At 55.8% G+C, this 17,646-nt stretch overlaps 2 protein-coding genes across 4 annotated transcripts; one reads left to right on the top strand and one right to left on the bottom strand.

Annotated features, from left to right (window-relative positions):
- The first annotated feature begins 1,031 nt into the window (after nucleotides 1-1,031).
- DNASE1L2 (deoxyribonuclease 1 like 2) lies at nucleotides 1,032-11,006 on the top strand. Its single transcript, XM_063143203.1, has 9 exons — nucleotides 1,032-1,248; nucleotides 5,300-5,447; nucleotides 5,672-5,760; nucleotides 6,224-6,307; nucleotides 7,670-7,770; nucleotides 8,376-8,488; nucleotides 9,281-9,435; nucleotides 9,638-9,734; nucleotides 10,190-11,006. The coding sequence occupies exons 1-9, from the start codon at nucleotides 1,244-1,246 to the stop codon at nucleotides 10,241-10,243; spliced, it is 846 nt and encodes a 281-aa protein (XP_062999273.1). The 5' UTR covers nucleotides 1,032-1,243; the 3' UTR covers nucleotides 10,244-11,006.
- A 1,388-nt stretch (nucleotides 11,007-12,394) lies between these two features.
- On the bottom strand, nucleotides 12,395-17,512 carry ECI1 (enoyl-CoA delta isomerase 1). Of its 3 annotated transcripts, none has more exons than XM_063143207.1 (7): nucleotides 17,416-17,512; nucleotides 15,710-15,826; nucleotides 14,757-14,884; nucleotides 14,064-14,210; nucleotides 13,320-13,441; nucleotides 12,932-13,110; nucleotides 12,395-12,575 (listed from the first exon to the last, which is right to left on the bottom strand). In XM_063143207.1, exons 1-7 carry the CDS (start codon nucleotides 17,495-17,497, stop codon nucleotides 12,409-12,411), a joined length of 942 nt encoding a protein of 313 aa, XP_062999277.1. In that variant the 5' UTR covers nucleotides 17,498-17,512; the 3' UTR covers nucleotides 12,395-12,408. The 3 variants fall into 3 exon arrangements, with proteins under 3 accessions (XP_062999277.1, XP_062999279.1, XP_062999278.1); XM_063143209.1 differs by lacking the exon at nucleotides 17,416-17,512 and adding an exon at nucleotides 16,957-17,058; XM_063143208.1 differs by lacking the exon at nucleotides 17,416-17,512 and adding an exon at nucleotides 15,937-16,058.
- Between the last annotated feature and the right edge of the window lie 134 nt (nucleotides 17,513-17,646).

A 17,646-nucleotide genomic window follows, 5' to 3' on the forward strand; every position in this document is an offset into this window, starting at 1 on the left:
CAGAGACTGGCCCTCTTGGGTCTGCTACTCAAACACCCCAATTTTCTTCACAAACCTGCCTGGATGGATCATTTGCTCACCTGCATTAATCCCACTTTGGGCACGATCCCACTCGGGGACATCAACAGGAAACAGGGCCTCACACCCTACAGCAGCCTAAATTAACCCAAATGTTGCATCCCAGCCAGGCGGCCCCAGCATGCCTGGCAGATTCCACCACCCCTCACTACTCAAAAGCAGCTTTTCAGGTTACTGTGAGTTTCTACCCCACCTGTCTTCCATCATCGTTCAGCAATCCCACTGGCTAATTATGTTGTTATTGCTCCATTCTAAAATCGTGTAGTTGGCAGGGTAAGAAGGCATCACTGTGCAGGAGTGGAATGAGAGACTAGCTCTGGTGCCGATAAAAGTGATTAAAATCTTTAATAATTCTCGTCTGTGTCCAGAATGCTCGGCGTTTCGGATTAAAAATAATCCTTCCTCAGGAGCTGACACTGGAAACCTTATTCTTATATAATAATAAAATAATAAATATATGTTAAATATTTTCTGGAGCCTTTTTCCTTTTTGAGCGTTCGGCTGAACTGCCTCTAATCAAAGAATTCTGGCTCGTAGCCAGAGGATTCAGACTTGCAGACCCCCAAGATGCACATTTTTTCCAAGCTAAAAAGCCCCAAATGTTGTACCGGGTTGTTGTTGTTTTGCCATATTATCATCATTATCATTACTATTTTCTGGAAGCGCGTGTGCACAAGAAGAAATTCTACAGGCATGTATTTTGCCATGGACACTCGGAATGGCTTCCCCTGTTGAATATCTAACTGTTGTGTAGCTGCTGGATCCAGGAACTCAAACGGCCGCCATCCAAGGTGCAGAGGGGCTCTTGGTGGCTAGGGTGGGCACCTTCTTCTTCCCCGTCCCATGGAGTTTGTTGTTCCTGGTGATGCAATGCAGCAGCTTCTGCCAAGGTGGAGCTTGCAATGCTGGTCTTAAAAATGCACACTCAGAAAATGCTTATTAAAGTGTCCCCACCCACACAGAGGACAGGCGCTTGCTTCACTTCGAGTAGGGAAACAGCAGTCAGGTGCCGGATGGGGCCTGCCTGGGGTGGGGGCCCGGGGTTTGTCTCTTCCTTTCTTGCCTCTCCTGGCAACGTAGCAAAGTGAGGCTTCACCTGGGGAGCACCAGTGTTCGGGAAGGCTCTGGAAGACGCCCCAAACCATCTCTTCACTGGCAGTGAAACATGCGGTAAGGGCTGTTTGTGCCGCTGCTTTATTGTCGGGAGGGAGGGTTGGGTGTTCTATCCCTCTCTCAGAACATCAGAACTCAAAGCCACCTGGTGACGCTGGTGGCCAGAAGATTCAGAACACGTCCTTCACCACCTGACTTGTAGTTGTGGGATTTGGTGCCACAAGATGTGGAGATGATCACGGGCTTAAAAGGGGAGCTAGAAAAGTCAGGCCAGATAAATCCCAACTTCGTAAATGTCCTGATGGGATCTGAGCTGGTGGCAACTGACCAAGGAAGAGATCTTGGGGTTGGGGCGGACAGACAGCTGGGGTGAAAATGTTGACCCAGGGTGCAGCCGCTGTGAAAAAGGCAAACTCCGTGTTAGGCACAAATAGAAAAGGAATTGGGAATAAAAGTGCCAGTATCATCCTGCTCTTATACAAATCTGTGGTGGGACCACACTTAGAATACCGTGAGCAGTTCTGCTCACACCTAAAAAATGAAATTATAGAGTTGGAAAAATGCCCCCTCAAAGGGCCAATAAAATGATCAGGGGGCTGGAGCGCCTCCCCTATGAGGAAAAGTGATGTGTCGGACTGTTTAGCTTAGAAAAAAGGTGACTGAAGGGAGACATGATAGAGGTGTACAAAATGGTGTCTTGGGTGGAGAAAGCGTATAGGGAGACATTCTTCCCCCCCCCAAAAAAATACTAGAACCCAAAGGGGTCATATCCCATGAAGCTGATTGGTGGGAGATTTGGGACAGATCAAAGGAAGGACTTCTTCACACATCGCAGAGTTAAACCATGGAATTCACTACCACAAAATGTGGCGATGGCCACCAATTTGGGGATTGGATAAATTCCTTGAGGAGAAGGCTACTAGTCCTGATGACCATGAAGAAGAGATGGGTGCTGTCGTGGAGGGCCGTGATCAGTGAGGCGCAGCCCAGAATTCCCGACTGTCTCATGGCCTCATCAATCTAGATCCCTTCTTGGCAAGGGTGCCCCTATGCATAAATGAGAGCCAGGGCAGGTGGAGAAAGTTTGGCTCCTGTTTGAGCAGCAAAGCAGGATTTGGCCTCCCCGAGTGAAGGATTTGGCTCGGTTCAGAAGAGACACAGCAACTCCAGGAAACGTTGATCCTCCTAGCAGGGCGAGCAGTGAGGATAGGAAGGCGAGCCACAGCCCAGGGCCTGGGTGTCATGCAGTGTCTATCTGGCTGGTTGCTTCCTGCTCAAGAGGCCCCTTGCCAGCCTCTTCGCCTGGGAAGCTATGAGGCATGAGTGCCCAGGGTGGGCCGTGAGAGGTTCCCAGGCCCTGAACTCTTGGGAAAGTCAGGGAACACCCGTACCCACTTTGCAAGCGCCCACCCTCCACCAGTGCAAAACCCAGCTCTCACCGTGGGCAAAGGAAGGCATTCACAGGTTGTGCTGTTCTGGTGCTTCCCTCAGACCTCTCTGGGCACCACCAATGGTGCTCTGAATCCTCCCCCCCCCCACCCGAAGGTGAGTGTCTCACACCGGCATTCTCCATCCCTCGCTGCTGGCAACCCCGGGCAAAGGCTGACATGCGCCAAAACAGGCGGGGCGTTTGGCTCACCTCTGACACCATTCTGGGCAAAGGACGCGACTCACAGATGCAACTGTGAATTACGGAGCGATGAGAGGCAGGTACGTCCGTGTGTCTGAATCAGCCCCTGCTCACCCAGGAGGGCGTAAGTGATGAGAAGGGAACAGCCTCACAGCTGGCAGAACCACAATCTGGAGACCCCCCTCCCCGACCGGTGAACTCACTCGGGGCCCTGCTGCTGCCCTGACTGTGCATAATCCCCACATGCCTTCATGGGTGATCCGCATGACGCCCTTTTCCCCCAGGCAGGCAGGCAGGCAGGCAGGCAGGCAGGCAGGCAAGAAGCCGGATCTCCACGCTGGGTGGGTGGCCCCATCTCACAGGGCACTATCAGCGGCTGGTTTCCCTCACTGGAAGAGCTGCTCAGCTTTTGATCGAGGGGTTTCTGCGAAGCTCCCCCACGGCCACCGCCCAGGCTTGGAAGACCTGGGCCAAGGCAGGGATACGGCTAATGTGGGCTGCAGGTGTTATTTCTCCGTTTCCCAGGGTTGCCAACGTTTTTCTACTGGTCCTGTTCTTCTTCTCTGTTTTACAACAGCCTGGGACACAGCAGTTCAGTAGGTGAAGCTGTCCTCATCGCTTCCTCTGGATGCCAGGAAAAAAATTCTCCCACTCAACTCTTGTAGAGCAAGCTGTTAACTAAAGGCCCAAAGGCCAGTTGGAAGGGGAAGGGTGGACCCAGCCCAATCGGGGTTAGGCAACCGGTGGCCATTACGTGAGCCATTGGCAACCATCTCTGGACTTTTAGCTCATGCACTGGGGATTTGTGGGAGTGAATTTTCATCAGAGGACGGTTTAACCCTTTCCTCCGTGCCACGGTCCTGATGAAACACACACACACACCAACCTGCTACGGAAACTACCCATAGCTGCCACAAGCCCCCATAAGTAGGAAAGCGTCCCTTGGCATCGATGGGAACTTTGCTTCTTTGGGGCAGGGGATTCTTGTCAGTGGGGAGGGAGGAAAGGGTTAAAGCTCCCCTTGCCACTCTCCATGGTCCTGACCAGAAACAAATTCCCCTTCCATGCCCCGGCCACCCCTGCCCAGCTGTGCATGCCGTCCCAGGCCCTGAGAGATGGGGAGCAAGTGGGGTGCCCCTTGTTCATATCCTGAGTTGGACCCTGGGTCCATCCAGACCAGCATTGTCGACACGGACCGGCAGCCGTGCCCTCCCTCTGTCCCTCCGTCCCTCCCTCCCTCCAGGATTCCTTCTTAGCTCTACTGGGGACCTTCTGCATGCGAATTGGGGTGTGCCCCACGGAGCCAGGGCCCCTTCCTTGGCAGCCTTGGGCAAAAGAAGGGGGAATGTTTCGCAGAGAATGGCCGGGCCCTCGTTTATTTATTTATTTATTTATTATTATTATTATTATTATTATTATTATTATTATTAATATTATTATTATTTTGCCACATTTAGCTGGAGACCTGTGAGTGTCTTTGGAATTTACGTGTATTCATACTTTACATCTTTTGCTTCTTATTCATCTGGTCTGCTGTTTTCAGGATTATTTCATTGTAATAATTACGGTGTCACGGTTAGAGTTGGACTGAGACGCAGCAGACCCGGGTTCTCATCCCTGCTCAACTAGGAGGCTCACTGGGTGACTTTGGGCCAGTCTTGGCTCTCAACCTGGCCTACCTCACAGGGTTGTTGTTGTGAGGATAAACTGGAGAAGAGGCGGAGGAAGCCCATGTTAGCCACTTTGGGTTCCTTGCAAGAAATAATACAAAACTGATAACGAATTTGCTGACAGCTGCAAGGTTAATCGTAGCTAGGAACTGGAAGACACAAGGAGATTATTGTATTGAAGAATGGTATAAAGAAGTGTGGGATATTGCTATTAATGATAAATTGACATGTAATATTAAAATGAAAAGAGGTATAGTAAAAAAGAACGATTTTGAGGGAATTTGGAAAAAGTTCTTAGTATTTGTGTTTTCTAAGGGAAGCGGGAAACAACCATCAGAAGAAACTATGAGTTTCTGGAAACAGGAATGAGATCCTAAGGTGGGGGGTGCACTTTTATGTTCAGCATGAATATGTTTAATAGACTAAGTTTGAATATATTATACAAATGCTATTTTATGTTTATGTATTATGTTTCTTTATTTTTGTTAACTGTTGTAAAAGTTAATAAAAAGAATTTTTAAAAAAAGAAATAATACAAAAATAATTTGGGGGAATTATTTTTGAATTCGGTTTTTGTATTCATCTGTATTTGCATTGTTTCTTGCAGGATGGACCAGTTATTGTTCTTTGGGTGTTATGTGGCGGACAAACGGGATGGAATGTTATTCAGGATTGTTGGTGCTTTGTTATAGCGAGGGGCTGCTGTGGGCTCCGCCTTGTAGTGCTGGGGAGACGTGGCAGGCAGACGTGGCAGCAAAGCATAGGGCTGCCCCAGTGCACCCTCCAAACGCACCTCTCTCCCCTTCAGGGAAAGGGCCATGAAGCTGCCGCTGGTTGTCTCCTGCCTGGCTTCGCTGCTGCAGGCGTCCACACCGTTACGCATCTGCGCCTTCAACATCCAGAGCTTTGGAGACAGCAAACTGTCTGATGAGGGGATCTCAAAAATTATTGTCAAGGTGAGAACAGGGCTTCCCAAATCCACGGCCCCCACAGCAGGAAGTGAACGCCTGGCCCCCATGCCAGAGGGAGGGAGGGAGGGAGGGAGGGAGCAGCCCGTGGAGGGTGCCTTGCCCAGGGGCCCTCCTGGCTGGCCACTGTGGGGAGTCGGAGGACGGACCGCCCGTCTGATCCAGTGCAGGGCTCCCCTGACGTGGCTCCTCCGGGCGTGGGCTCATTCCAGATCCTGTCTCGGTATGACATCGCCTTGGTGCAAGAGGTGCGGGACTCCGACCTCAGTGCTGTCACTGAATTGATGAAGCAGCTCAACAGGTAACACCCACGAGAACTTCGCAGGGCAGTGGGGGTGGGGGGGCGAAGGGAGGCAGAGAAAGGTGCCTCAGAATGGCCTCGGGCCAGAAGAAGAGAGCGCAGTGCCATCTGGAGCTGGCGGGACTGGTTTTCTTCCTTGGGAGCGGGAAGCTGTGCAATCTCTGTCCCACCCAGGTTCAACCATCAAGCAGTAGGCGATCCAGCCCGTGCAGCGTGCCAGCCAACCCTTCTTCCAGAGGCCGACAGGTGTCTTTACCTGGGGCCTGCTTGGCTCAGCGTCATCGTGGCCCTTTTGGACAGGCATTGTAAGCGCTGTCAGGGTGAGGTGCTGGATGAAGGAGAGCCCTGTGGGGGCCTCTGCCCTGCGGGACGACATCACCAAATTCCACAGACCGGTGTGCCCCCCTCCCTCCCTCCCTCCCTCCCTGCTCCTCCTGATGGCCCCCTTTTCCTTGCCTCGCAGCGCCTCCAAGCACCCTTATGACTACGTGATCAGCGAGTCCCTGGGTCGAGAGAACTACAAGGAGATGTACCTCTTCCTCTACAGGTACTGGCTCCAATCTGGTGCTTTTAAGCCCCACCAGATCCAATGGAAGTTTCCCCCCAGTAAAGACTTATTTATTTATTACATTTTTATACCGCCCAATAGCTGAAGCTTTCTGGGCAGTTCACAAAAATTAAAACCATGAAGAGCATAAAAACAACCAACAAATTTAAAACACAAATACAAAATACAATATAAAAAGCACAACCAGAATAAAACCACACAGCAAAAATTAATATAGGTTAAAATATGAGATTAAAACAGCAAAGTTTAAATTTAAGTTAAATTAGGTGTTAAAATACTGAGAAAATAAAAAGGTATTCAGCTGGCGACGAAAGGAAAACAATGTAGGCGCCAAGCAAACCTCTCTGGGGAGCTCGTTCCACAGCCAGGGTGCCACAGCAGAGAAAGCCCTCCTCCTAGTAGCCACCTGCCTCACTTCCTTCGGCAGGGGCTCACGGAGAAGGGCCCCTGTGGATGATCTTAAGGTCCGGGCAGGCACATATGGGAGGAGGCGTTCCTTCAAATAACCTGGCCCCAAACCGTTTAGGGCTTTAAATGTTAATACCAGAACTTTGAATCTGGCCCGGACCTGGACCGGCAGCCAATGAAGTTGTAGAAGGACTGGTGTGATATGATCTCACTGGCCAGTCCCTGTTAGTAGGCGGGCTGCCCTGTTTTGTACCAGCTGAAGTTTCCGGACCATTTTCAAAGGCAGCCCCACGTATAACGCATTGCAGTAATCCAAATGAATTTATCAGAACATGGATAACTGTAGCTAGGCTATCTCTGTCCAGATAAGGGCGTAGTTGGTATATCAACCTAAGCTGATAAAAGGTGCTCTTTGCCACTGAGTTCACCTGTGCCGCAAGTGACAGTTCTGGGTCCAAGAGCACCCCCAAACTATGGACCCGATCCTTTAGGGAGAGTGCAACAAGATGCACTTGTTCAGACGGCAAGGCAAGCAGCCCAACTTTCAGCAGTGCAACGTGGCAAGCCCCGCCTGACAGGGCCGTGGCTCAGTGGCTGAGCATCTGCTTTGCACTCAGGCGGCTGGAGCCCAAGCCCCGGCAACTCCGGGCAGGCCTGGGGGAGGCTCTCCTCTTTGCCTGGGGTGCTGGAGAGCCATGGTGGCCAGCCAGGGCAGGCCGAGTGAGGAGGCCCACAGGGCTGACCCAGCCCACGCCAGACTCCCCCACGCACCACCCCTGGTCAGAAAATGCCCTGCCTAGACACGCACGCTGGTCCTGTGAAGGGCACGAGGCAGCATGAGCGCTGCTAGCCAAGAGAGGTCACAGCTACGCCCTTGCCCACGCGTTGGGCTACTTCTTCTGCTGACACCTGTTCCCTTTGCTTTCTCTCCAGGACAGAGAGTGTCTCTCTCGTGGACAAGTACCAGTACCCAAACAAAGACAACGCCTTCAGCAGAGCGCCCTTCATCGTGAAGTTCTCTGCTTCAGACTCAAGTTAGCAGAGCCAAAGGGGCGCTTTGCTCCCCAGGGCCCACCCACCATAAGAGGCCACCCTTGGGCATCTTTTGCTGGGGCGGGGCGAGGGGGGATTCAAGAGCCGCCTTGCCTACCATTTTTTTTAGTATAAAGGCAGAGTACAAATCAGATCAATTAATTGGAGGGCAGAGCTGGAATCAAAGCTCAGATGGGCCAATGGGACCAGGAACAGGATGGGCAGGCAGAGCGGGAAATCTAAGCCCAGTTGAGGGAGGGAGAAAGCAAGGTGGGGGGTGTCCGAGGGGAGAATTCCTGCTCCCTTCCCAAGGTCTCCCGAGAGAAGGTCCTAACCTGGCACCGAAAAGGTAACAGGTGGGCCTCCTTGGAGAGATCATTCCAAATTGGGAAGCCACTACCGAGAAGGCCCTGTCCTTTGTTGCCACCTTCCGAGCTGCCCTTGGAAATAAGTCAAAACCATTTACAATCATTTTTGGACTCTCCTTGGGGGCGTGGCCATGCGGACTGCACTTCAGAATGGGACTGCTCCTCCTGTGACATCTGGTTCTGCCAGGGAATGGGAAGGGCGGCTGCTGCTTGCTGTGCTAACCCTGGTTCTTTTGCAGAGGAAGACGAGCTGATCCTGGTTCCCCTCCACACCCCTCCCAGTGAGGCAGTGGCAGAAATCGATGCCCTCTACGACGTCTACTTGAAGATCATTGACAGATGGGGCAGCGATGTAAGCAGCAGGGCCCAGAGGGAGGGGGAGACAAGCAGCAGCTGCTTGGCCGGCCTTGACCTACGCAGGGTCACACCCTGGCGCTGGCTGGCCATGCTGGGAGTTGCAGGCCTCCCCCTCCCCCCCATCTAAACATGCGTAGAATTGCACCCTAAATCTGCTTGGAATTGTATACGGATAAAGGCAGCCATCTTGAAGCAAGACGCCTCTGTTGTGTCCTCCTGATCCTTCTCTAGCAAGAAAAAAGGGCCTTTTAAGATGCCCAGAGGGCCAGCCACGTTGGTCTGTTGCCGCAAAAGCAAGGAAGGGTCTTGTGGCACCTTGAAGGCCGGCAGAGCCAGAACAGAGCCGCTAGTCTTTATGGTGCCACAAAACGCTTCACTGGCTTAGGGTGCCGCTTGACCTCTGCCGTTTTTCTGAGTACTTATATTAAAAATAATTTTAAAAAGTATCATACCTTCTTAGCCAAAACCAAACTTTTGATCGATTAATCTTCACATGGAAATGTTGTGCCCTTAAAAAATTCTGTCACGTTTTCGTGCCGATTGGAGATGTGGCTATAGAGTGCTAAAAGGGAACGAATCTGCATGAAGCGAATGTGACGTACCACCTATCCTACTAGCACCTGGCTGTCCACTAATGGACACACAATACTGGGCCCACGTTGGTCTTACCCAGCAGGGTACTCAGAAATGCGACGTCAGACCAGCTTGTGATCCCAGCTGACCTCCCACGGCTGGAGAGCACGCGCGGCCCTTTCGCCCTGTCACAGCGCTCTACTTGTCTCGGCAGAACATCATGTTCCTGGGGGACTTCAATGCCGACTGCAACTACGTGGGGAAAAAGGCCTGGGCCTCCATCCGCCTGCGCACCAGCGAGGTTTTCCATTGGCTCATCTCGGACACCGCGGACACCACTGTGGGACACTCCGACTGCGCCTATGACAGGTGAGGGGGGAGAGGGGGCAGCTGGCCGTGGCCAGGTGGCCGAGGAGCGAGGGCAGCCTTGGCCCCGGACGCTATCCAGCGGCCTCTCCGCCGTCCCTTCCGTGTCCTTGGAAAACTGCGCAGCGTCTGCACCGGCCTCTCCAGGATCCCCGGGATGGATCCCCAAAGAGGGCTGCTCCATCTCCGGCTTCTTGTGCCCTAGGATTGTCGTGTGTGGCTCAAAGCTGAGGAAGTGGATCGAGCCCAAGTCTGCCAAAGTGTTTGACTTCCAAAGTGCTTTCAAGCTGAGCCAAGAGGAGGTAAATCTCTCTCTCCCTCTCGGTCTCTCTCTCACGCACACACATACACACAGAGGCAGTTTAAGTCATTGGATTAAAGCGCTTTTCCAGCTTTCTAATTCATGCATTTTCTGAACAATCTTGCATATTAATTGACTGCTGGAAAAACAAAAAGGAGCCTGTTTACAACTAAATAAGGCTTTTAAATTGCCTGGGAGCATCCTCCAAACCCTCCGGCTCGAAAAGCAGGTTTTAAGCCAATGTGTTTCAAAGAGGATCGTGGTTTTAGTTTAAAGAGGTGATGTAGACCTTAACATGTTTAATGCAGACAAAATCGAGTTGAGCCAGGCGCAGTCTCAGACGGAGTTCAATGGAGCTCACTCCCAGGCAAGAGGATTCAGGCTGGCCGCCTTTGCCCATGCAAAGGAAAAAGGAAGAGGCCCTGCTCTGAGCCCCCGTTCCCTTCTTCCTTGCAGGCTCTGGCCGTCAGCGACCATTTCCCCGTGGAGGTGACGCTGAAGTCTCGCTGACGCAACTTCCCAGCCCTGCTACACCTTCCCCCCCGCAGGGCAGGCTGCGGGCACCTCTTGCTGCAGCAGCAAGGCCTGCCACTGCTGTGCAGGATCCCACCTCGCGACTGCATGGCCAGACCGTTGGGTGCGTCATCCATGGACTGAAGCAGCCGGCTTGCTCCCCATCACCAGGCCATGTGCACTTCCAGGCCAGCACTGCCTATTCCGGGGGTCTCCAACCTGGTGCCCACCGGGCTTTTTGCGCCTCAGTTTACATTTTATCTTTTCAGCGGTTTTAAAATTAGGATTACTTTTACACGGGGAGGCTGACATGCTGCAAAGCAACACACCAGCCTCCAGGGCCATCTTCATTTCCCAGCATGCCTCTGGGCCCTTCCCAGCATTCTTGGCCAAGTGACGGGTCTCTGAGCCGCCTTCCTTTGCTTTCTGTGAAACGGGTGTCCAAAATTGTGGCTCTGTGTTTTGGAGCTCAGAACCACCCCGCCCCCCTCCTTTGCCACAGGCTGAGGCTCTTGGGCAAAGCACTGTTGTTTCGGCCTTCCAGGAAACGGCGGGGCGGGGCGGGGCGGCCACTCGAACTGTGAGCACCCCCACAACGCCTTCTTCTCAGCATTCCAGTAGTGCTCCTCTTTCAGCCTAACCTACCTCATGTGGTTGTTGCACAGATAAAATGGTGGGTGAGTGAGTGGGTGGAACCACGCACACAGCCCTTGCAGGAAGTCATGCGACGTAGGCAGAGATAATAAATGCATAAATGAAACCGCCCAGGCTCCTGTCTTGAAAGATAAAACCACCCACCTGGGCTCAGGTCAACCCAGAATACGCCAGAAGTTTAATGGGCCACAAGCAGAGAGCAGATGCCCTGCAGAACAAATAGACTTTGATGGGATCAAGTAAGTGAGTCAAGCTGCAAGGGAAGGCCAATTTTGTCTCCTACAAGTGAGCGGCCAATCTGATCAAAACGAAGGTGCAGCTTCACAGGCACACAGGATCGTAGCTCCGGAGTTCCAAGTGTCTAGAGGAAGGGGGCCGAGAGGGATCCCTAAGCAGGACGGAACTGGGGCCCTCGCTGGCTGGGCTTTCCCCTATCCCAGGGCTGGATGGAGCAAGATGCCGCCCCAGAGCCTGACGGAGCCTCTGGCCGGCCAGTATCACCCAAAGGCGGGTTCCTGGGTGGCCCAGGCTCATCTGGACGGCACCTGGCTCCGGGTCCTGGGCCCCCGGCCATTTCAGCTTCTACATTAGAGGCAAGAGGCGGGGCGGCTGCCCCACTGAATGCGGGAAGGCCCCTTCTCTTATTCTACCAAGCAGCTGCTTGTGCCCAAACTCAAGTCCCAATTTAAACCAGCAGCCTGCGCAGTACGGGACACAAGAGCCTCCCCCAACTGAGTGCCCTCCAGATGTGTAAATTGCAACTCCCAGGGGTACTCCACCACATCTGGAGGGCACCAGCTTGGGGGAGGCTGCTGTAGAAGAAGATGTCAATGGCTGCAGACGGCGGGCTCCCTTGGGTGCCGATGAGGAGGCCGGGCTCCACCACGGACTCCTCTGAACTAGTGATGGAGACACGCTTTGCCAGCGAGGCCTGCCTGCCAAGCGGCCACCTTTGGGCCTGCCACCTGCGCCTGGCTCTGCCATGCCATGTGCTGCCATGCCCCCTCCCCCTGCAGTGCTGAGCAGGCACGCATGGTGCTCTCCCAGCCGCCAGAAGCAACCGGGGATGGCGCAGGGTGACCGCGACGGCAGGAGTGGGGAAGGGGCCCAAGGAGGCCAGTTGCGCAGGGGTGGGGGTGGGGCGTCCTCAGTGGGCCTGGCTCAGCGAGGAATCAGGGCCTGCCGGAGCAGGAAGAAGCAGCTGATGCTGCGGACAGCAGGAGACGAGCAGCTGTTCGAACCATTTATTGGAAGTTCACATTTTGCAAAGTCCAGCTTTTCCTGGACAGAGCAGGGATCCTGGAGGATCCAGGAGGCACAGACGGGGGCAGCACGGAGCCGCCTCCCCCCTAGCCTCCCCAGCCACCCCTCCGCTTCAGTAGCCAAAACAACAATGGGGCGCTGCGTGCAAAAGGCACCGGAGGCGGCAGGACCCACGGGGGCCACTGGCCGAGACCAGGAGCAGCAACCCCCCCCGGAGCCTGGAGCCCCCCCTCCCCGCCCCCCGCTCAGGCTTTCCTGTGTTTCAGCCGCTCCATGTACCCCTGCAGGGACTTCTGGATGGCGTCCCGGGAGACGAAGCGCACAAAGTTCTGGATGTCGGCCTCGCGATGCGCCAGCAGCCGGTCCACGGTGGGCTTCCGCATGAGGGATTTGGAGAGCTGGCGGGCATGGTCTAGGGCACCAAGGACAGGCAGTGCGTTGGATCCAGACCCCTGCCTGGCCCGCTTTCAGAGAGGAGCGGGGCAGGCCGGGGCTCTCCCCACCAGTACCTGCCTCGGCTGGAGACCCCTCCCTCAATACACCCCCTCTAGGGCTGGGAGAGTTGAAGGCGGCAGAGGCCGGGGCTCTAGGGGGCAGCCCAGCCTCCCCAAACCTGGTGCCTGCCAATGTTTTGGACTACTACGCCCACGATTCCTGGCTACTGCCATGCTGTCTGGGGCTGATGGGTGTTGCAGTCCAAAAACACCTGGAGGGCACCGTGCTGGCTGCCTCCTTGGGGCCCGGGGGCTTGTCGGGTGCTGGCCTCACCTGGAATGGCCAGCCACTGGGCCATCGCCTCGGCAGCCACGGCCTGCACCTTCCCTTCAGGCACCACCTCGTCCACGAGGCCAACTCTCAGGGCATCCGGGGGAGGGTAGAGGAGCCCCAGCTGCAGGGATCGCTCCGTGGCCCGGTGGCCCACCGTGTTCACCATGGTGTCTTTAAACCTGCCAGCAAAGGAGACACCGTCAGGCAGGGGGCACCAAACGACAGCATGCTGGGAGTTGTAGTCCAAGACATCTGGAGGCCACCGGATTGGGGAAGGCGAGCGACAGGCTGGCGAGCAAAACAAGGGCCGGGGCGTGTCTGCTCACAGAAGCCTCCGAACCAGCTATGGGCAGTGCCCCTCACACACACTGCCCCTCCTCCTCCTCACCAGAAAGGGGCCACAATCCCCAGCCTCGTCTCATTCAGCCCAATGCTGTACTTGGGATTCTCGGCCATGATCCTGTAGTCACACGACACGGCCATAAGGCAGCCACCGGCAGGGCTGGAACCCTGGAAGTGAGCAGAGGACAGAGTGTTTCGCTTGGCCCCCACCCCAGCCGTGCCTCTCGGCCCCCACCCTTGCTCAGCCCCTCCAAAGGTTTCCATGACAACAGCATGCCCAAACTGCGTTAACTGGCACTATTGTTAGCACTTCGAATCCTAGAATAGCAGAGTGGGAAGGGGCCTACAAGGCCATCGAGTCCCACCCCCTGCTCAATGCTGGAATCCACCCTAAAGCATCCTTGAGAGACGGCTGTCCAGCTGCCTCTTGAAGGCCTCTAGTGTGGGAGAGACCACAGCCTCCCTAGGGAACTTTTTAGACCTTGAACTGCTGCTGGTTTTTACGGTAACTTTGCTTTTTTGACTATGGTTTAGTTTGTGACCTGCCCAGAGAGCTTTGGCTATTGGACGATGTGGAAAGGTAATCAACTTATCCATAAATAAGCCACACACACCCCGGCCCTTTCAGTCCTGCAGAGTCCTGCCACGACCGAAGCACTGGCTGGGAGTGGCAGGCCTTTCCCCTGCCTAAACACGCCTGGGGCCGGACCCTTAACCGTGTGGGGACGTGCCCGCTGCTGCCTGGATGGCCTGATGAGCACACGTGAAGGCGCTGGGGGGCAGGACTTGCATTGACCGCTGCGATGGTCACCAGGTTGGAGCTGTACAGCCCCAGCCACATCTCCTGCACGGCCTTCCAGAACTGGGCGTAGTGCTCGTTGCTCTTGCCACACATCTCGGTGATGTCCAGCCCGGCCGAGAAGATCTGTGGGGCAGCCTGGAGAGAGAGAGGGAGGGAGGGAGGGAAGGAAGGAAGGAAGGTAGGTCTCCCGTCGTTGGCGGCGAGGCGCCTCCCTCCCCCACGGTGAAAAGCCCTGCAGGCCGCCTAGCCCAGCCGTCCCCATCCAGATGCGTTAGACTAAAACTCCCATCATCCCCAACCAGCTCTGGCTGGGGCGATAGGAGTTGTAGTCCAACACATCCAGAAGGCGCCTGCTTGGGAAAGGCAGGTCAATTTTTTATTTATCAATTAAGAGGCATAATCTGCCCCAGCCATCCTTCCCAAAGGAATGTGCCACTGAAGACGTCCTCAAGCGCCAGCCGAGGGGCCCGTGAGGCCCAGGATACACTGTGTAGAAGCGCTGGCCGGCTCCAAGGTCGAGGGGACCCTGGGCAAAGTGTCCTCAGTGTCACCGGGCCCTGGCAGGTTTGACTTCCTCTGGGTGGCAGCCCACCCTCACCCCCACCCCCTGTACCCCTAGACTCGAGCCCAGCTAAACCAGCCCAGTTGCCCAAGGGATGGTTCTCCAGACAGTCCCCGTACCGAGGTCAGGATGAGGCCTCGGCAGGCCTTGTTGTTCTCCAGCTTCTCCAGGCCGATCGAAAACTCCGTGAGGAGCTCCAGGCTGAGGCTGTTGACGGGCGGGCTCTTCATCTTCATCACCGCCACCCCTGCAGAGCAAGCGCAAGGAGTCCAAGCTAGGCAGGTGCGCCCCTCTTGCCCCTGGGCCTCCGGCGCCCGCTGAAAACGCACTATTTCTAACAAGCACCCCAGGAAGGCCATATCACCTTCCGTGCACAGGAATAACCCACAGAATTTAATTATGGCATTGTACTGCATTTTTACATACCGTTTAGAAAACTTGAAGTGAGTTATAAATGTAGTTAATTGATTACTTAATCCATCAATCAATCCATCAAATAAAGGAATCAGAGCCAAGACTGGACATTTACCCACGAGACCGGGGTGGGGGACGCACCTTCCGCAGCGCTGTCCTGCACTTCACCGCCCTTTTCCCCCTCACCCTGCCATGCACAATCTCAAGTTAAGAAAAAATCATAAAGAACAGATCTATGAACAGTTACTGGTCCTGCTAGCTGTTATTTTAATTTCTTCATTTCATTTTGGTTCCCCCCCCCCCATTTGGTATTTATATTTAATGGATTGTAAATTGTTTTAAGTGACATTTGTGAGCTGCCCCCAATACCAGGAGCAAACAATTAGAATGAGAGGAAGAGGGAGGCGGTTGGAGGATATTTGGGGCCTTGTGTAAGATTGGGCAATGGCTGGGTGCGGTTTCTTTTCCTCTCCCACAAGTAGCAAAGGCCCACGACCCAACGAGGGACAAACCTGAGGACAGAGCCTGTCCCGTGGCGGGTTATTTATACAGCCATGTCCTTGGGGTGTCCTGCCCTTGGGGTGGCGGCTTTCTCAGTGCGCCCCCTCGTTCTTCACTCTGCGCCAAAGGCCAGAGCAAACGCAGGGGCGGAGGTTACCTGTGCTCTCGTCCAGCTCCACGAGGATTTTGCTGTTGCTGAAGAGCCTTCTCTGGACAGGGGCGCCCCTGAGGCCCTGGGCAGCAGCCAGACCATGGTGGAAGGGAGACAGAGGACCTGAAAGAGACCCAGAGGTCACCGACACGGCCAGCGGGCTGAGACGGAGCGAGGGTGCCGGGACACGGCTCAGAGGCCATTGCTAATGGGATGCAGACGCCACCGCCCACCTGCCTGGAGAGAGCGTCTGCCGGCCTTTCGGTTGGGAAGTGCTGCCTTGCCACAGACTGCAGCTGCTGCTTTCTGCATGATGAGGGGCCGGGGCAGGCGGGGTGGTGGTCAAGAAACACAGGTCCAGCCACCGCCCACGAAACAACTGGCACCCTTCCAGGGATCGTCATGGTTTATGTGATTTTTATTGTTTTAATTAAGATGTTAATTGTAATCTGGTACAAATAAGTAACAACACAAAGCAGCTTAATTCCAAGCAAGCACCAGTTGTGTTGTACACCCTACTGGTGACTAAAAGGAAGGCGCCGTTGAGCGTGTGCAGAATGCCCCTTCCGCGCTAGGGCCGGAAAGCAAAGGAGAGGGCAGAGCTTCGAAGTTGGCTGGAGGCTGTGCTGGGGCCGCGGCTTTGGATTGGGGCCGCGGCTGCTGCTGCGGCGGCGGCGGCTGCTTCGTGCACTTTGCCCGCGCCATTGTCACCTTCACTTGGGGGCTGTTGGCAGCCGGCCTTAAACCCTGCGGGGGGGGGGGGCTTAAGCAGATAGGCTTTAGGTTGCGACCCTTTACGGAAGCCTCCGCCAACCGGGCGCCCTTCGGATGGGGGGGGGGCGGGGCGGCTGCAAGCCCCTTCCCTCGGGGTTGCATCCAACGTTAGCCCTGCTTAGAGGAGACCCACTGAAATTAATGGGACTTAAGTTGGTTTAGCAGGGGGTCCAACCCGGGTTGGCGAAGGCTGCTCTGTGCGCGCACCGCACCGGCGAGGACGGGGCTCGGCCCGCCCAGAAGTGCCCTGCGGCGGCGGCGGCGGCAGGCCCGAGGCCCTGCGATGGGCTCCTTTGCAGAGCGACCCCCGCCGCTCGCAAGTCTGGCGGCGGGGCGGGGGGCTGAGGGGGCACCGGCCGCGCGCCGCAGAGGGGAGCGCCAGGGAGGCCCGGTGGGCGCCACGGAGGCCCGGTGGGCGCGTCCGTCCCCCCGCGCCTCTACGAAGCCGGGAGCCCGCCTGCGCCCGCCGCGGACCCTACCGGAGCCACGAAGCAGCCCACAAGCCCGCGAGGCCGCCGCCGCCGCCGCCATCTTCAGCCAGGAGGAGGAGGAGGAGGAGCGGGGCCGGGCCGAGACCCGCCCCTGCCGCGGAGCGCCCCGCCACCGCCACCGCCACCGCCTCCTCTCTCCTCCCTCGCCGCCCCCCCGCGGCCCTTCCACTCCTTCACGAGGACTAGCCTCACTCCGACTCCGTTTGCACCACCGGTTCTGCCCCTCGCTGGCTGGCGCGATCAAAACTTTTAAAGGCAGCGACATAGTTTCGGGAGTGACCGCCAGTGGCGCCGACTCCCGAGGAGGCCCGGCGAGGGTGGCCCCGTGCTCGGGGCCCGGCTCCTCTGGGAACGCTGCTGCTGCTGCTGCTGCTGCCGCGGCCTCCCTGCGAGCGCTTCCCGCGCCGCTCCGGGTCGCGCAGACCTCTCCGCCTTCCGCTTTCTCACCCGCAAGCACCGCGATCTGATCCGGAGTGACTGCGGAGTGAGAGCGGCGGCGGCCCTTCCACCCCCTCCCCCCTCTTTCCATGCCAATTTCGGCAGCTGCTTGCCTGCCTGCCTGCCAGCCAGCCCCCGTCCCAGCCTCCCTCCTTCCCTGGGAGCAACGGGGATGATGAAAACCGGGCCAAAGCAGCCCCTGCAAGACAGGGCGGAAAGAACTGAGGGCGCGGTGGCTTC

Source organism: Elgaria multicarinata, chromosome 17 (assembly GCF_023053635.1).
Source record: "Elgaria multicarinata webbii isolate HBS135686 ecotype San Diego chromosome 17, rElgMul1.1.pri, whole genome shotgun sequence".
NCBI classification, from domain to species: domain Eukaryota; kingdom Metazoa; phylum Chordata; class Lepidosauria; order Squamata; family Anguidae; genus Elgaria; species Elgaria multicarinata.

What these genes read in the sequence shown, in the direction of transcription:
- DNASE1L2 (XM_063143203.1), top strand. An exon ending in TTGACAGATGGGGCAGCGAT is followed by an intron (nt 8,489 to 9,280) that starts GTAAGCAGCAGG and finishes TTGTCTCGGCAG; the next exon opens with AACATCATGTTCCTGGGGGA. An exon ending in TCAAGCTGAGCCAAGAGGAG is followed by an intron (nt 9,735 to 10,189) that starts GTAAATCTCTCT and finishes TCTTCCTTGCAG; the next exon opens with GCTCTGGCCGTCAGCGACCA.
- ECI1 (XM_063143207.1), bottom strand. Translation starts at nt 17,497, where the DNA reads ATGGAAAGAGGGGGGAGGGGGTGGAAGGGCCGCCGCCGCTCTCACTCC. An exon ending in GAGGCCTCATCCTGACCTCG is followed by an intron (nt 14,211 to 14,756) that starts GTACGGGGACTG and finishes CTCTCTCTCCAG; the next exon opens with GCTGCCCCACAGATCTTCTC. An exon ending in GGGATTGTGGCCCCTTTCTG is followed by an intron (nt 13,111 to 13,319) that starts GTGAGGAGGAGG and finishes CTTTGCTGGCAG; the next exon opens with GTTTAAAGACACCATGGTGA.